The following is a 19,324-nucleotide window of genomic DNA, read 5'->3' as shown; positions in this document are numbered from 1 at the left end:
GTTTACTTAGTCGGTCGGCTGTCATTTGTATTTTGTTCAAAGCTGTCTTCTCAATAAAGAAATTCAGGAACTTTTCACAGACAATCTGCCTTTGTCGGATAACGGACTGTCTGTGTCCTGCTCTTGTTTGCCCTGCTGTTGAATTTGAGTTTTTTGTTATATTATCGTTTTAGATTGTGTCATTTGTCAGTACTAATGTATTGTTGTTTTTGTCTGTTTTATACTGCGATGGCCAGGCCTCCTTAATCTCGTTGTGACTTCCTGGTTAAATAAAGCTTATAAATTCATACTGTATGTTCGTGTTTCTACTATTTAATTTGGGTGAGAGATGTGCCATTGGTTGAGCATTGCAAACGATTGTGCCACGAGGGGCGCTAGCCCCTCCTATGTCCAGCTTTCCAGGTTTGTGTGAACACAACATTGGCTTGTGATTGACTGATCAACCCATAGCGATGATTTGATTGGCTGAGCAAAGTACATACTGAAGCTAAAGGTGAGGGCAGAAAATTGACAGAAAAGTGAGAACAGGACGCAAATTGTCAATGGTCGGAATGAGATGTATTATCATGTATGATAAGAGCACCCCTCACTTCACACGGGTGTCATTTTCTTATATTGGGTTGAATCTACTACTACTTGAATTGACAGCCCATTAATCCAAATAGAAATGTCCGATCTGCTTGTATTAAACTACGTTAAACTCACCAACATTGCAGCTGTAAAGCAAGCTTAATCTGCAAAGTGTTGCATAATAATCCACCATAGACATAGACATGTTATGAGCTACTTTCTGTCAAGAACTTCTGTGCAGGTGATTATTTTTCTAAGTGTGGGAATTTGGAAGTGCTCGTTTTCATTAATGCATCGTGCTACTGCCTCCTGCATCATGTGCAAATTTGAAACAGGTGATATGCAGGGCCGTTCAATGACTTCCGACGAACGCTTCCAAACTCCAACATGTTGGATATCACTCAACGGCCCTGTGTACCACCTGTTTTGAATTTGCACAGAAAGCGAGCGCTTCCAAACTCCAACTAATCACCTGCAAGGAATTTCTTGAAAGTAGGTCATAACATTTCTACGGTGCATTTTTATGAATAATTCAAGCTTTTCATATAGTTGGTGAGTTTGACGTTGTTTAAGATATGACTTTTCTGTTTGGATGTATGGGCTGTCAATGGCAAATTGCGGCTAGTTACCACCCAAGATGGCCGTGGTCAACGTGATTCAACCCCCCAAATCAAGTGTTGCGGTTAGAAGTGAGTCTGCTAATCAATAATATATAATAGGTCAAAAGTCTATTTTGACCTTGATACTGTCATGATGGCATTTTAATGTCACATTGACATTTTGAATGTTTCACGCTGTTTTTTTCTTTATCATGATCTTGGATGTATCGATCTTGGAGTTTTGAGACCATGCACATCAAAACTTGTCTTGGAAGAATGCACAAAATAATTTACGAACATGCAGGGGAGAAAAACAAACTCACGAGACAAAATGGCCACTAGGTATGTTCCATGACTTTGCAGAGCACATATAAAACACAAAACACACCATCTAGTCACCTCTATATGCACACTGTGCCTCAGGGCACAGCACTGGCCTGTTTGAAGATCAAAGGAACTGAGGTGAGACATCACGTTTACAGGTGTTGGGAAATTGAAAATTTCCTTGGCTCAGTGTGTTTGGAAAGGTTGAAGGAAGGGGGTGTGTGTGGTTGGGGGGGGGGCTTCCAGTCTTTGGTGTTGCAGGCTACCCCATTCAGCAGCACACTGTATGTCACGATATATGCTTTATATCAGTAGGAATAGTATAGGCTGATTCATTGATTGATTGAATTTGATTGATTGAAATTTTTATTTCACAGTATGCAGAATGTCATAGGCTACATTACAAACAAAAGCACAAGTCAATACAAAAACTGTTACTGTGGTAGACGACACCATGATTAAGCATTACACTTGTTTACAACAGGGTCCACCATTTTCAATTCATCAGAACATTTAGAGACGTACAAATACACTTCTATTCTATAACAAAAAACAGGAAATCATCATATAAAGTAAAAAGGGAAAAACATATACAGTATGGGGAAGGGGGGGACTCAGACTTTATTTACAGGGGCCATGCCGTTTTAAATTGCAGCCGTCCGTAGTGCCCTTTGAGAGCGGTTTTGAAGGAGTCAAGGGATTCACATGTCTCAATGGCTGTTGGTAGGGCGTTCCACATTTTGGAGGCATAGGAGTGAAATGAATTTAGTCCCCGTTTGAGCCGAATCTGGGTTGCACATGGTTTGTTGTACTCCCTCTGGTGTTGTGGGTGTGGATTTGTTGACATTAAGGAAGTATATAGAGTAGACAGATCTTGCAGTGGTGGTGTAGCAAATCTTCATAGACCAGACCCATTGCAAGATGCTGTAGCCTACTCTGTCGTCAACCCTAATGGGCACTGGGCAGGGGTGAGGTGGGCACTGGGCAGGCTAGCTGCTATGCTAATATGAAAGCAATGCTAATAGGGAGGGGAAAGCTTTTGCATTTACCACAGTGTTACGAGTCCCATCATTTGTTATGAATAATAAGATAACTAAAACATCAAAAGAATGATCCCCACCATGTTTGTTGGCGTTTCTGTTCCGCTCACCGATGACTTGCCTTTGATGGCACACCTGCTCCCGTCCTGTCCTGGAGGGCCTCGGCTGTCGCGGAAAGAATAGCCCAGCCTGAAAACAGCACATTATTCAGAGTGCGTTCCTAGTGGTGGTTAATAGCCTAGCCTACTACAATTTATACATTTTGTTCACAGCAGCTATTTTGATATTAAATAATAGTGTGAACGAACAGGTGTTACAATGACACGAAGTAAGTTTCCACGCAGCTTATTGTGCATAGTACATTTAACTGAACATTCAGTCAATAGTGTTTACCCCGTTTGTGTGACTGCATGTCGACTGACGTGGAAAAAGGTCTATGCATGCATGGGCAAGGTGGTGGTCGCCGCAACAAGGTGCAGGAGAGGTCGTCAGAGATTAGCCTATAGCTATTTATGCCTCTTTTTGTCGCCTTTTTGTCCCATTTTCTTTCACCATCGAGTAGCCTATGCCATTTACTCTGCACCTATCCACTTGTATTCCACTTGCCAAGTTGCCAAACGTTCTGCATGGAGCATATAAAGGAGGGGGGGGGGGGGGGGGGCTTTGGAGGCTATTTGTGCGCCTGACTCTGTGGCGTTTGTGTGTCCGATGGGAGGTGCCTGCGCCAGTTTCCTTGCGGGACTAGGGAGTTTTGTTTGTTTCTCCTTCCATGCCAGTAGAAGTGACAGCCATATTCCGGCTCTTTCACAGAAACACATTCATCTGTGTGAGAAAGGCAGCCGCTGAGGCTGAGCTCACATGAAAGGCCACGGGAGCTGCGTTACACAGGAAGGCAGACTGTACATAGGTTACTCAACATGTCAGACTGGGGGTGGGCGTCAAGGGAGGGAGGGATGAGAGCAGAACTATCTATCTATCTATGATCTATCTATCTATCTAGTCTGGGAGGGTCAATAAACTGACTCCGAAATGCATAAAAGGTCTACATTTGAATGACAAAATCACAAGCTGTGCACTTACTATCATAAACCTGCAGTCCCTGTCCTGCATGGTCCAACTTACATCATGGATGTATTTGCATGCTGGAAAGAGGAAGGAACCAGTGCAAAAGTAGTCCGACATAATGAATCTATTTCGGTTAAAAATAAAATCATGTCTACGAAGATAGTTTAACCATTCATGTGACATGTAATCTGCCTCTGCCTCATATTCTATAGGGCCTATAGTATAGGCTATAGTCTTGTCCATTTTGGATATATATATATATATATATATATATATACACACACACACACACACACACACACACACACTTGCAATAGGCTATCAATAGATTTATTTTACAAAATGCGATTGTAACTAATTCAATGGCATGGCAAAGGGACATTATTATAGGCCTGCATTCAATGACTAATTGCCATTAATTTGAAACGGATGCGTTTTTTCGAAGTTAATGTTAATTTCAATTAGCATTTTCTAACGCTTGTTGTGAGTCTTGTGAGTTTAGTGTAAAACGAAATAAGATCTAAAATATGCATGTCTATACAGAAATATTAAGTCGCGACTTTTGACTTAATGACTTTTTGTATTGAAGCACTCAACAGGTATAATGTTGAAATGAAACATGAAATAAATGTCCCAAACGGTTTGGGCCAAACCCCCCCAAAGTACAAGACGTTCGTTAATTTTCAGTATAAAGATCGGGCCTGCCTGCCACTAATGCCACTGTCACTAATCGGCCAGTATTCTGTAGAAATAGAAAAAAATATATATAAAAATGTTTAGCTTAAATAGCTAAAATACTATTATGTACATACTACTATGTTCATTTGAAATGTGAAAAATAGTTTAAAAACATATATAAATTACATAAATAAATAATCAATATAGTCTTTTTTCCGATATGCTGAGGAAGGATACACGCGCACCCATGCAGATTATGATATAGGCCTGCCCATAGTAACTGTTTCATTAGCCTAAACTATAAAATGTTTGGAACACAGACATCTTATCTAAAACTAAATCAGGCTTTGCTAAATCAACAGGCTAAAACTATATATCCCAGGTTTAGAGGGGGATATATGTGCCACATTATAATTTAATGTGTGAAATTTGATATAACAATATTTTATGAGGACACACTGAATCATGCCCAGACATTGAGCTTCTGTTTTCGTTTTACTTTTCAGTGTAGAGGCAACACAAGAAAAAGGTGGAAAACAGTCACGTTGAAAACACATTATACAATAGCATTAAAATGTTTTGAGGTTGAGACCAAAAAGTGTGTGTGTGTGTGTGTGTGTGTGTGTGTGTGTGTGTGTGTGTGTGTGTGTGTGTGTGTGTGTGTGTGTGTGTGTGTGTGTGTGTGTGTGTGTGTGTGTGTGTGTGTGTGTGTGTTAAATGGGTCGAGGAGGTGCTATGTGAGAATAATGAAATTGACTATACCATTGTTAAAGCACAGGAGGCAACGTTAGTCGTGTGTCGTGCTACTAATTTCTCCAATCAATACCAACTATATTGTGCTCCTCGTGTCTAGTCTAGTTATGACGCAAATCTACTAAAGTGAGCGCTCGAGAGTCGAGAATGATACAAGGCCCCTACCCAGGCACTCTCTTTCTGTCACTCGCACACACACACACACACACACACACACACACACACACACACACGCACGCACGAACGCACGCGCGCGCGATACGTGTGTGTGGAACTGGACACAGTGTTTAGTACGCATGAAATTACTAATATTTATTGGGGCCCAGCATTTAATGTGCCCAGCATTTACTTTATGCCGGTTTTTGTTCCCTTGTTATACTGTTGGCTCCATTTAAGTCCCTGAAATAGGAATCAAAACCGTACAGCTTGAGGGAGGGTTGACCACGTCTGTGATAATTGTGTCCAAATGGAATCATATAAGCCCATGTGTAGCAGGTGACTCGTCTCCTTGAAGAATAGTAGTATTTTCTAAAAGCCTTTCCCTTCTCTGTGGATCAATATCAGAACAGCATGTGCCGAGGAGGAAACGGCATCGACGCGCCGCGTGGGGCTGACCTTTTCCACTCCCCACAGGTCATATCATCCTCCGCGAGAGAGGTCACAACACCGAGCCAGCTCGTGAGAAACCCCCGACTTCCGCCTCGCGCATGAAAGGCCATTTAATATAGGACAAGATTTCCTATGAAGTTCATATTCCGTTATTTTGTTGTCAAGCATCTAAGCCAAATAACATCATGTGATAGGCTATAAAGACTTTGTATACCAAGCGAATCGTCGTGGTTGGCTGGTTGGCCTATAACTCGAACAGCTATGAAGTGAAGTCCCATAATAAAGTAGTAAAATGTTCACATATAAGGCTATACCGACTCGGACGCCCGTCCGTCCGTCCTCCAAAAACAATGAGATGGTCCATGCTTTTCTGTAGGGAGAGGAGACCGACACTGGGGCAGCAATTTAGAGACACTGTGAAAACAGCTCCTCTCCAGCAGAAGCAAATATAGCACGTCCTCTCGCCAAAAGAAAACATATAAACTAACACAGACTTCAAGTTCTTAAATTCTGCCTATAGCCGCAAGACAAACGTTTAAGCCTCAAATTCAAGTGATTTACACAATGGTCTGTCTGAAGCATTAGCTAGCATGACAATCTGTATAGACAACTGTCTAGAAACGGCACAATTGCCTGCATGGGCGTACAATGGCTTGCTCGTTTTACAGTGAAGGGCTACTAGAGCCCCAGTCAAGTTCAAGTTCACGGTTGTTTAGCGCAACTCCCCTGCTACTCTCATGACCAATGTGGGGGATGGGGAGGCTATTTACATTTTCGGCATAGGCTTATAGAGGTCTGTCTGCAAATGAAGAATTTGATTAAAATAAATTATATATAATAAAAAATCCAGGCTGGAAAATGTGCCATTTCCCATAACAACAGAGTTCTATATAGTTATCTCAACCAGCACTGCATGGATATGGATGACTAGTAGGCCCCAAAATAATAACTATCTGGTTTAAATTCGTATTTGTGCTTTTATCATTCTAAACAAGCAATTCCAGGAAAAAGTACTTAATGTATTATTATTATTTACTTAATAACAAGTTACTCATTTAAATTTAAAACTTTTGGTCATGATGTAGTAATGCAATTTTAGCAACAACAGCCTTGTTACCACGCTTTGCAAAGCTTGAAACAAACACCATATATTTTTTTTATCTGATCAAACGTTTCCTTGAATAGACTATTTAAATGTCTGAGACCTGCATCTGCCTTCATAAACATCTACCAGTTACATGATGGAAAACGAAGGAAAACCTAACCATGTATTGTAAACAAATGGAATTAAGAAAAAACTATAAGGGAAATGTAACACTTGCAACACCTTTTATTATATTTGTATGCAGTAAAATTCTTATCACAATAAGGAAGAAAACACCTCTTAAAACTTTGAACAAAACACAACAAAACAACTGCCCATGTTTAGCTCATAATTGTACATATTTATAGTAAAGAAACATTCTTTATAAATATTGTTTCATCTGTAGCAAGTAAATACCATAATTTAATTACAAATGGATAAATATGGCAGTTGATATTTACAAAAGTAAGGGTGTAGTTACAGAAATTCGAACGGCACAACGTTTATTTTCTTCATAATCTTCGAGATAGTATTTCACAATTCGAACTTGCAAAGCACAAAACATCACAAGTTAAGCCCAGCAAACTAAAATATACATTCACAAGCAAAATAGTGTGGTCTGTTTTGAGTTAAATGTTGACTTTGGCACGCTTTCCAGTTTATAGATGTTTAGTATAGTACAATCAATTTGCCTTAGGATCACAATATTCAACATTATGGTACAATTTTATCGTAGTATGTGCACTAAAAGTCCAGTTAGAGAAATAGCTACCATTGAAGGAACATCTATACACCAAAGACCGACAACTTCTATCACAACCAATGGGAAAGAGAGTGTTTAGTAATTATTTACAGTATTGAATACACATTAACTATATTACAAACTCTGGTGGAAATTGTCATCTTCCCTGGTGAATTGAAATGATTTCCAAAATTGTTTCTGTGTGTGCCTCCTGTGTGTCCGTGTTCCAATCTTCTATGTCCAGTGCTGTGAAATGACTGTGATGGTTCATTTCAGCTTTGTCCTAAACATACCATTCACTGAAATTGGAGGATAGGCCACTGTGACTGCCATTGTGCACAGCTGAGGCGGGGGACAGGTTGTTGTTACTGTGTGTCTCAGTGGTTGGAGACACCAGGCCTGGTGGTGTAGAGGATTCATAACCAGAACTGGCTGCGGGCGATGAGTCAGATGGAGGTGGAGGTGGAGCAGCTTCATGGACCTGCTCAAATAGGGGAAAAGGAGACAAAAATACAGATACACATGAATACAATGAAAATCTATGGGCCCAGAAAACATTAGCCTATAGTAATTCATGTGGAGGAGCACGGGATAGTTTAACAGATATGTAAGCTAATGAGTTCACAAAATACACATCATGGACACTAGCATGGTCACTATAGCTGCATGCATCCTCACTCACTCACTCAGTCAGTCACACTGCCTGTTTCTGTCTCTATATTTTGTTCTCTATATCTTTATTTACCTTCATGTGCTTGCGGAGAGAGCTTGGATGCGTGTATGACTTGTCGCACATTTTGCAGAGATATGGCTTGTCCGAGGTGTGAACATGCATATGTTTCTTTCGGTCGCTGCTGTTAGCAAATCTCCTGTCGCAGCCCTCAAACTCACACTGGAACGGTTTCTCTCCTGCAAAAAAAAAAGGAAAAAAGGGGAAAAAGAAAGACAAATACATTAAGAATAATAACAAGATTAGATGGTTAGAGATAAACACTGCATGCCTCTTAGTACACAGTTGTGCAGTTGGCTAATGACGTTCAACCGTACAAAGTTCACCATTTGAATGCTAACCTATCGTGGACGTTAAATGAAGACTATAATAATTCAAAGCCGACTCACAAGAGGCGACCAAACATGAAATTAAACTTCTAAACTGTAGCCCAATTTAACCGAAAATAAATAAATGAGTTGTGCGCCCATATTTTGCCTAAATGATCAATGTAGGTTTTTGCTATCGTTTCTTTAAAGGAATTCGGCAAAGGCCTAATGCTCACCATTTGCTGGGAAACAATACAAATTTAATTAACACCTGTCCAATTAGATGGCACCAAACCACAACGAATACACCAAGAAAATAGTTCAAATGTTAAAGGCTTGGTTGCACCTGGCCTCAAAGCAATGCATGCGATAACAAAAGACACTCGATGAGTTTGTTGGGTCAAATTCACGTGGAAAAGACTAAGCAATGTCAAAACAACAGCGAAAATAGAATGTAGCCTATGATATTTTAAACAATCGATAAATATCCAACATTTATCAATGGATAAAAGTGATGAAAATCGATGTGAAAGGGAGGGGGAGCTTGCGGCACGAATTGTAAAAGCGCAGTCTGGCGTAAACACTAAACCAATTGATGAGATTTACTACGAGGCTGCACTCCACGGCGCACGCGATGCGAGCAGAGCACAGCCCTCGTGTCGCCTTTGACCCATTTTTAAAGTTTACGAACCACAAAACCTCCACAGACCGTGTTACATAATTTACTACATATAGTTGCAACACCACACGCCCTTAGAATTAAACAACACAAATATTTGCGGCCCGTGACACTGGTGACAGATAACTATTCGCACGTTAGCTTCACTATATGATCCTAAATATTATTTGACAGAATAAAGCCACATGTAATTAGATTGCTTAAATTGGTTTTTTTTTTTTCTAACACAATGTGTATATCTCGATTGTTTTATGACAATAACACGGTATAGGCTAAACCTTTTGTATTGAGCTCATGCTGAGCAGCATTCAATGGGCCTAATAATAAATATCGCATATAGTACAATCTTCAAATCAACGGTATATAAATTATTATTACCTGTATGCGTTCGCTTGTGTATCTTCAAGTTTTCCGACCGTGCGAAGACTTTCCCACATCCAGGGAAGGGACATGGAAACGGTTTCTCGCCAGTGTGCACCCGAATGTGGTTCACCAGTTTGTATTTCGCCTTGAATGGTTTGCTCTCGCGGGCGCACTCCTCCCAGAAGCAGATGTGGTTACTCTGCTCCGGTCCCCCGACATGCTCCACTGAGACGTGCGTGACCAACTCGTGCATGGTGCTAAAAGTTTTGTTGCAACTCTTCTTGGGATTGCTGAGCTGTTCTTGGTCGATCCATTTGCAGATGAGCTCCTGCTTGATGCACTGTTGCCTCATGTAGCGAAAAAAGGCACCAGGATGGTGATGGGCTCCCATGTTCATCCCCATGTTCATATTCATGGAGCCGTATTGGTGGTTGTGCAGCTGTGCCGCCGTGTACGGGTCGGTCCTCGGGCTGGAGACCTGGTGGTACTGGTCGGACCGTCCAAAAACTTCTCCCGGTAGTCCCAGCCGCATTTGGCTGTTCAGAACGTTCGAGGATCCATGGGACCCATGCTGATCGTGGATCCCAGGGAACAGAATGTGGCCTTGACTGTCTGTGTGGGAGTGATGGAGGGATCCCGCCGTGGGGCCAAAAATAGTATGCTGGCTGCTCGCCGGTGAGGACTCTCCGAAGCCACGGCTACGAAAAAGAAAGTCCCTGGTGGAGTTGAAAGGAGAGCTTGCATACGAGGTGACATGAGCGGCGTGAGCCCCCAACGCCGCAGCGGGGTAGCCCGGCGCCTGGGCGCTGAAGGCAGAGCTCTGTCCCGGGGAAAGATCGTGGTTCAGCTTAAATGCACCCATGTGTGCCGAGTCTACAAAGCTATTTTGTGCCAAACTCAAGTCTCTCTCCTGCATCTCGCTTGCTGAGTGATGTCTGGCAAACGAGCCTACTCCCAGTCCAGGAAACTGGTGACCAGCATCCAGTAACATGTTTTCAGTTAGCGTATTTTTTTGTTGTTGTTGCTCGAATCAGTATTGGTTTAGGCAACGAAGTAACGGGAAGAAATTCAAATGGCAATGCTGACACGCAACGCTTCAACTTCCAACGTAGGAAACATCATATCAGGCGTAATTCAAAACGGCGATCCGCTCATGAGGAAAAATAGCTTGGCTTTGCTATCGGCGTCTGAATTCACTTGTAGTTAACTTATGACTCAAAAATCCCAATGCAATGAAGTGAAGAGTTTCCTTTAGCCCTTTCCTCTCGAAACAGTGACAGCTGACTGTTTTAAAATGCATTTAAAAAACATTAAATAATTATCTTACTAGGTGTCCTTCGCATTCACTGAGAGAGGGTGCTGAAGCATCTCAGAATTGTTGTTCCGACTGCTATGTTTATTTCTCTCGCTCGCCTATGTGTTTATCGCGGACGGTCCCTGTTTCTCCGTGGACTGGCACTACCTCCTCTTACGCCCCCTTTAACTGGAGCCCGTGCATTCATTCTAGGCAGTCTCATTGGCCACTGCGGCTCATCAATCCCAGGTGCCCCTCCAATAGCAGGTACCGCTTTGGCGACTAATAGATGATCGCCATTTTCCACTAATAATTACCGCCTACTTTTTAGAAGAGGATTTTCGGGGAAAGAAAGAGATATCAGAAAACACTTTTTTTTCTCCCTCCAGTGAGTAATGGGTTAATGTATAGATAATGCAAATGCGCCGTCTGGTGATATCAAAGGTCGCTGGCACTATTTCAGAAAGAAACACAAAAATAGCCTAAATACAAGCAAAAATAACTTCGAACTTATAGGTGGTGACGTTGACAATTGACGATATTTTTTTTTGTGCATAACCCAAACATGATATGACTGCTTTTTTCAATTTATCTTCATTTACAAATCTTGCATTTATGGAAATGTTTATGGAAAGACTTAATAGACTCCATTAAAGAATAAAGTATGCATATTGTTGAGCACTGGCAATTAATCATGTCATCTAAAATGAAACAATCCATGGACTGTTAATATCATTTAAAAGCAACTTAAGCTTTAACAACCCAACAGATTTCCGTAATAAATCTTTGTAACTGGATACCCCATAAAACTGGATACACGAAGCCCCAATTTCGTATAGCCTATATACAGTGTTTATCTAAGACATAATATTACATGGAACGAAATACGAAAATCATGACGCAAAACCTCCCCTGTCGTGTCTCAGCTATAGGATAGTAGTAAGAAAAATGGGTTTCCTCTGTGTGGAAATACAATTTCCAAACCAAAATAGTCTAAAACGGATTAAATGCATTTGATCATCTGTACACGATGAACATGTGGTATAAGACGCTCGTTGTGGGTGAAATTGTGGTTAACACTGTGAAAGCATTCCTATTTGAAGAAAGGATTCTGTTTGACTAGAAGACGCGTTCATGGTTCCACACCACCCCGGGGCTCCATGTCTGCTGTGGTTCTGTGGTTTTAGCAGTGTAGAACCACGCTATAGGACGAGGTGCTAGAATGGCTCCGTGACTCTTTTGGATCCACAGACTATTGGTTCTCCATCAACCTGCTGTGAATCTCCAGAGCTTTTCAACCCATAGCTACACACCTAATTAAGTCACATGTTATGACTGTGAAGTACGTTCAGAAAACAATTCACATGCAGGTAATGACTCTTGGGCTCATGCGGGCTCTCTTGAACTAACACGGTTGATATAATAATGTCTAAATAAAAGTTGTATACGTCAGTGAATAAGAGCGGTTTGAAGTGGTGCTGCAGCTCTTTAAAACATATTCCATGTTGCACCAGAAGTGGCTATATATGCTGTTATTACAAGTTAAACCACTATACTTTGTACAGTTAAGAAGCTCCCCCGTTCTTTATGTGAGACCTCATATTTGAAGTATACGAGCATCGATATCTCAAAGCAAGGGATGGGGCTCACTCACTGGCAACCTTCCATTCAAAGCACACGATTCTCCGTTGAAATGCTATGTAGCCTACAACAGCTGCCCATTCAAATGTTTACATTTAACTGAAAGGAGGTTTACTTACACTTTCATCAAATTAAAGTCCCTCGAGCACTCCAGTTCCAACACACAACAAACTTTCTCTCGCCTCTCTCAACCCTTCGGTGCTCCAGGCGGTAAATAACGGGAAGCCGAGTTGAACGTATACAGGCCTACAACTTTTGAAATTCCGTGTCTCAAAGTGGGGCAGCCGGAGCATACACGCCATTCTTCCAAGTCTATTTCAACCCGCACCACAGGAAACTTAGGAGCTGATCCAAGTTCAAAGTCACGTCTGCCGACCTCTATAAGAACTGCTTTATTTCTGTAGAACAACACAAAACCTTCCCGATAGGAAAAAAGAAAAAGCAAATTAAAAAGAAAGAAAACTCAATCGGGCAGAGGCACATGGCTGTGGGTTTCCCTTCTGCTACGAGAAGAAAGGGGCTAACATAATGAAATCCCCAAAGACCACTATTTCAACAGGTTTTAGGGCATGGGATATACGGGACGACAAACTGCCCTAAACCAATCGTAGGCTACACATTAAATATTATGTATTATATAATCTAACGCATAGCTATTTCAGAACTGGGAAAAGTAAAATAACAAATCAATGTGATGTGAATAACATGAAGGCTTGTTGTCTATATATAGGGCCGGGGCTACATTACAGAAGAGAGTTTTGTAATGGCGCTGTGCCTAATACAGGCCAAGGGTGAGAGAAGCGGGGCGTATTTCACTTCTCTATTATTTGACAATATCAATATGTTGACGCATTGGAAGGTTACTTGTGTGGTTTCCGTGACCTTGTGTTTCATGCATGTTTGACCCATGACCCCTTAAGACCACATATGTTGCCCTCTTGACACTTTTGGTAAAATAACCCTTTTTATGACAAAGCGTCTTTGTTTTAAAGGGGGAAACGTTTAAGACATGCCCCTTATACTCATTCGAAGACCTCGACAGATTTGAGGGATTTTAAAACTAAAAGTTAAGGGAAATTAACCCATTAATTGATTGTTGAGTAAGTTGGCTCTGACGTTTCACTCTCCATTTTAACTAATTGATTGACGGAGTTAATAAAACATGTGACTCCTGCTAACATGAAGCTTTATACTTTAATATGTTCTGAAAAAATGTAGGCATATGAAACAATATAAAACAACCAAAGATCACAATTTTGACACAAATTGATTCCCCTGAGTAGCTGGGAAAATCACTTCAAAATATGTTTTTCGAAAATTAAGCTAAATGGGAACTTCATAACTTCATTCTGTGGTCGACTATTTTGATTGCTAATTTGCTAATTTGAATTATTTACCGTTTAACTGAATGGGTCCATATATAGCCAAACAATCATAAACAATTAATCACATATCTGAAGATAAAAATGCGCATGTAAACACACGACTGACAAACTATAGTAGGCTATATATGCATGGGCAAGTAGCCTATAGGTAAATGCAACATTATTATGTCTATCAGCAAGGTTTAATTATTCCATTCCAAGTGGGAAAAGCTGCAGTTAAACATGTGTTTATTTATTTGAATGTTGAACTGTCATGCGAATTAAATCATTTTTATCCAGACAGAATTGTGCTAATCCTCCCTGGCTCCCTCACACCTGATATAGCCTTGTCTACTATAAAGTGCAACACAAACTCAAGTTTATAGATTAATAGACAGCTGTTGCTGCACATTTTAAGGGGAGCTCTTTCAATGTTATCATGACCTTTGAACATCCATGTCCAATTATGTAAGGTCGGCTGCGGCTATCAGAAATGCATTCCAAAAGGGTCTTTAAATTAAGACATTAAATCGATAACAGATACACCTGCTGGGAAAAGGGGTTGTGATTTTAAAATAAAAGTGAACTTTTAGCCTATATCTATAGTACACAGTTTAACAAACTTTGTTCACATGTCTTCGCCCATTCTCTGATGATATAACTCTTCTGGGTTATGCCACCGTGCATGTTGAGGGTGTATTTATTTTCACTTATTGCCAATTGGTAGCCTTCAATGAAAAGTATAATTTGTATATTATTGTGCTAAAAATGATATGAGCATACGTTTTATTATTATTATTAGTGTGTAATAAAAGAAAGTTGGCAAATGCAAATTCGGAAGTAAATATTGTGGCTTTTTCAGTTTGCCCCTAACCACTAGCATGCAGTATAGGCTGCCACAAAACTGAGTTTAAATTATCTTAACCTAGCCTATATATGTGCGAGTCACGACTCACGAGCAACGTCAATGCATAGGTTGAACAATATTATAATAAATATCATGCAGAGCACATGTAAGAAATGTACAAATGTCAGAACGGCTATTAACTCATCAACATGCAATGGCATAAAAACAAAATCGTTATTTTAATGCTTAAATGTCATATTTTACAATGGGGAAAACTATGTCAGGTGTGATATCTATTTAATTAATTTGAAGTATGTAAATATGCGCAATGGAAGAAAAAATATGTGAGCAGGTATTGACAAATGCTTCTGGGAAACCACAAAAGACAAAATGGTAATGACATTTACAATTGTCAACAGCCCTCATGTCGTCAGTAGGTATACGATGAATGCATTTTTCATGTTTTACTATTTAGGCTCATCATTTTTATATAGGCCTACATCCAATAGGCTAGTGGTTGGAAATGTCATCAAGTCAGTCCTATAGGCTATTGGACGAAATAACCAGAGAGCCATTATACATATATCCTTAATCGACTAATGTTTCTGTATTGTTTACATACACCACTAAACTATAAGCGGCACAAACTGATTTGTTGGTAACTTTGTGAGTACAACTTTTTGGAGTCAACAGCGATAAAGAGAGTGAGGGGGCGGAACCCATGCTGAGACCCTGCGCTGAACGACAGCCAATCGCTTCGTTCTCTTAACTGCCAGTCACCGAAATCCGTCCAATACCCGCAGTGCCATTTCTAAACTGTATTCCCTACTGTGTCCTCCAACTGTTGTATGTTCTGCCAATCGCTTGAGGACAGAGTGGGAAAAGGAGCAAGCAGAGTTAGAAGCAGGACAAAAGAAGTTATAGACCCTTATAAACATATATTCTAATGTTTTAGATTGCGTAGTGTGGGTAAAAACAATAGCGGTGAGGCTGGATGGACTTGACAGTGTAGTTATGGAACCCCCTTTAAGCAAGAGGAATCCGGCGATAAGATTAGCGGATTTGGCAGCGACTCAACCCCTGCCTCATCAGAATATGACAGGCTTCCCGGGGCTAGGGGGGCATCACCCTCTCTCCCACCATGCCCACCTCCACCCTGGGGAGCTGGGCAACGACCCTGGAGTGGCACTCACTCCATTTGGACCAGAGCACATGGCACAGACAAATGCTCTCAAACTTAGCCCATCTCAGCATCAGATTCATAGCCATCCCGAAGCTCAGACCGCGGCATCTTTCAGTTGTGTTCAGACTACAGTTGGTTTCCCCGTGGCTCACCCCCACTCAGGCTACTCGAGCAGCAGGGACCTCATCCTCAGGAGAGAACTATCAGCCTCTGCTATGCATGCACTTGGCGAACAGCATAGTTCCGCCTCCTCCCCTCATCACCATGGCATGTTCATCTCCCCAACAGGTGCTTATGGGCACACGGAAAGTGGGGCCCATCCACTTTTCGCTGGACTTCACGATCAGGCGTCCCCAGGTGCCCATCACCACCATGCCCTCAACGGGCAGATGCGCCTGGGTATACCGGGGGACATCTACGGCAGGCCGGAGCACTTCGGGCACAGGCCAGAACACTATGGACCCTCTTCTCTCCACAGCTACAACTCCATGAACCTCAATGTGAACATCGCTTCTGCTCCGCACGGAGCGGCGGGGGCGTTTTTGCGATACATGAGGCAGCCCATAAAGCAAGAGTTAATCTGCAAATGGATCGACCAGGACCAAACTTCGAAAAAGCCCTGCTCGAAAACTTACAGCACGATGCACGAACTGGTCAACCATGTCACCATTGAGCACGTCGGGGGACCCGAGCAGAGCTCTCACGTCTGTTTCTGGGAGGAATGTCCGCGCGAGGGAAAAGCTTTTAAAGCAAAGTACAAACTGATCAATCACATCCGAGTACACACAGGAGAAAAGCCGTTTCCATGTCCTTTCCCAGGCTGTGGAAAAGTCTTCGCTCGATCGGAGAATCTTAAGATTCACAAGAGGACTCATACAGGTCAGTAGCCTATAGACTAGAGAGACGCGATATAACAGTCTAAAAGCTGCATGTTTAACCGTCCAAAGACTACCGTCTGTAATGTATTCTATAGCACTTGAGTGTGTTCTCTCCAGCCTCCCTGATGTTGTTATTAACATGTCCACGAACAGAGTGTGTGACGGTGCGTAATTGTGCGTAATAGCGAACATATCTGACATTGTATCGCCTCACGCGAGTAAAATGCATCATTTCCCCTCGGAATCATAAACTTTACTCGTAGACGTCTGCTGCTGTGGTAGGCGTGAGGGGATTATCGCATAGGATTTGTAAAACGTGCTTACGTAGCCTACATCTAAACCACGCGCCTCAAAGATGAGAGTAAATTGAGTTATCCATAAAGTCTAGACGTTTACACATCTGGTTTATGGGGGGAGTTTGTAATTAAAAGCTATGCATTAGCCTATGTTGGTATTCCTATGACGTTGGGTTAAAATATGTAGGCAGTACCATTTAACACTCGGATTAAAGCTGTTAGAGAAAAATGAAATATAACTTAACTGTTTCCTTATTGTTTACTCCTTCACGCAGTTTTGTGCAAACTTTTTCTGTGCTGCTGGCTTTATGCAGAAGATAGGCTAGGCTATGGTCTAAAACTAACCACAACAATGGCGTCAGCGCAGCCCATAGTAACAACACAATGCAATGTTGTGAGTCGCACGTGCTATGCAAAATAGCTCAACTTTCAATTGTAGTGTGTGGCTGTGTAGTGTGTAGACATTCAAACAGGGATAGTATATGCCTATGTTAAAATACTAGGATCTGCTGGTCCTCAACAGCTTATGGGGACATGGTTTTCTTTTGAACAGTGGCTTTAGCCTGTGTTTTGAACTGGCTCGTTGCAAAGTCATAGCCTACATGCTGCCCCGAATAAGTAGCCTTCGTGATTCGTGATTCTTTATGAAATATACACTTGTTTCGAGCCATATAGGCTATACCTACAGCAGCACATTGTGGATGGTTGTAGATATTCGACTGTTTTGCCTCGTGGAGGTATTTTACTATCAAGTGTTTGTGTATTTGTGTGTGAAGCATGCACGTATTAATTCCACTCCAGGGCACATAAACGGCTCGTTGTGGCCGTGGGTGCTCCGTGTATAGCCAAGAGGTCCTCTGACATTGCCCACGTGTTCAGACAGGAGCCTGCTTGTAAATGTGGCTGTGTGGCACATATATGAATAAATAAGCTATGATGAACAGGAAGTGGGCTGCCACAGCAACCATTTATTGAGTAATTGGCCTTCATGACATGAAGTAAACGCGGTAGCCTGAGGGGTTCAACACATTGGGCAGATATAGGCCTACGTATTCTAATTAATGATAATGTTTAGCATTCAATGCAGTAATCGAGCATATGAACAGGTAGGCCTAGTAGGCAGTAGGCCTGCACAATGTGTGTCTGTGTGTCAGAAATGACATTTTATGGCGATGTACTGATCAAACCTTTTTTCCCCTTAATTCTAAAGGAGAGAAGCCTTTCAAATGCGAGTTTGAGGGCTGTGACAGGAAATTCGCCAACAGCAGCGACCGGAAGAAGCACTCTCACGTTCACACTAGTGACAAGCCTTACTACTGCAAGGTCCGTGGCTGTGACAAGTCCTACACGCACCCGAGCTCACTGCGAAAGCACATGAAAGTACATTGCAAGTCTCCACCGCCTCCTTCCACAAACGCCGCCTACATTTCCTCCACAAACACACTAGGAGACCCCCTTTCTTCGCCCAACTCTGAACCGCACAGGAACCGATCTGCAAATCTCTCGCCTCAGGTTACCAACCTCAATGAGTGGTACGTGTGCCAGGGGAGCGGAGGACCCAACCATCTCCACACCCCCTCCAGCGAGGTGGCAACGTCAGAGTCAGACGATGAGGACTCTTTCAGAAACACAGACCCAAGAACAATGCTCTGATGTCATGTTTACAGCTAGCTATATTGTTGTTCTGTTTAAATGTGTAGGCCTATACTGGCCCCTGTGCATGTGGGAAATTGACCAATGGCATATCAATGATTTAAATATCAACGGTAGACCACAACTAGCCTATGTCATATTACAAGGTTGTGCTAACCGTGTAATAATAACTCGATTATCGTTGTGGATGTATAGGTCTAATAATATGGGGAGCAACTGCAATTTGTGTCCTGATCTTTTCCTTACAACAGTGAATGTATGTATAGATCACAACTTTCAGCTACTTGACACTAGCCTACATTGGAATTGGGTCGGTAAATTCTAACTTTTAATATTTCTTGAGAAAGAAAAGCTTTATTATTGAGAGAACCATGACTTTTGGATGAACCATGTTCTAGCTAGACAATTTAACCACGACTACACAGTTGAGCTCGACATGGTGACTGGTGTCCTAAACTGACATTTGGTCCAAATGATCTCCTGCCATTCCCTTGCAAATTCATAAGTTGCTTATCAGTCACTGTCCAACTCCAAACATTCCAAGGGAAACAATATTGGCGTCGTTTGTAAACCCTTAATGGCAGTCAATAGTTTATATTCAGTAGCTAATATTGAAGTTGTATT

At 41.7% G+C, this 19,324-nt stretch overlaps 2 protein-coding genes across 2 annotated transcripts; one reads left to right on the top strand and one right to left on the bottom strand.

Moving 5' to 3' along the window:
- Positions 1-7,129: 7,129 nt before the first annotated feature.
- zic2a (zic family member 2 (odd-paired homolog, Drosophila), a) lies at positions 7,130-10,917 on the bottom strand. Its single transcript, XM_079517607.1, has 3 exons — positions 9,560-10,917; positions 8,210-8,373; positions 7,130-7,945 (listed from the first exon to the last, which is right to left on the bottom strand). The coding sequence occupies exons 1-3, from the start codon at positions 10,533-10,535 to the stop codon at positions 7,748-7,750; spliced, it is 1,338 nt and encodes a 445-aa protein (XP_079373733.1). The 5' UTR covers positions 10,536-10,917; the 3' UTR covers positions 7,130-7,747.
- A 4,787-nt stretch (positions 10,918-15,704) lies between these two features.
- On the top strand, positions 15,705-18,700 carry zic5 (zic family member 5 (odd-paired homolog, Drosophila); the record flags this gene model as incomplete). Its single annotated transcript, XM_079518351.1, has 2 exons — positions 15,705-16,752; positions 18,258-18,700. 2 exons carry the CDS (start codon positions 15,705-15,707, stop codon positions 18,698-18,700), a joined length of 1,491 nt encoding a protein of 496 aa, XP_079374477.1.
- Positions 18,701-19,324: the final 624 nt, after the last annotated feature.

Source organism: Electrona antarctica, assembly GCF_951216825.1.
Source record: "Electrona antarctica genome assembly, chromosome: 13".
In the NCBI taxonomy this organism is placed as follows: domain Eukaryota; kingdom Metazoa; phylum Chordata; class Actinopteri; order Myctophiformes; family Myctophidae; genus Electrona; species Electrona antarctica.
This window is presented reverse-complemented; position numbering and strand designations above follow the sequence as displayed.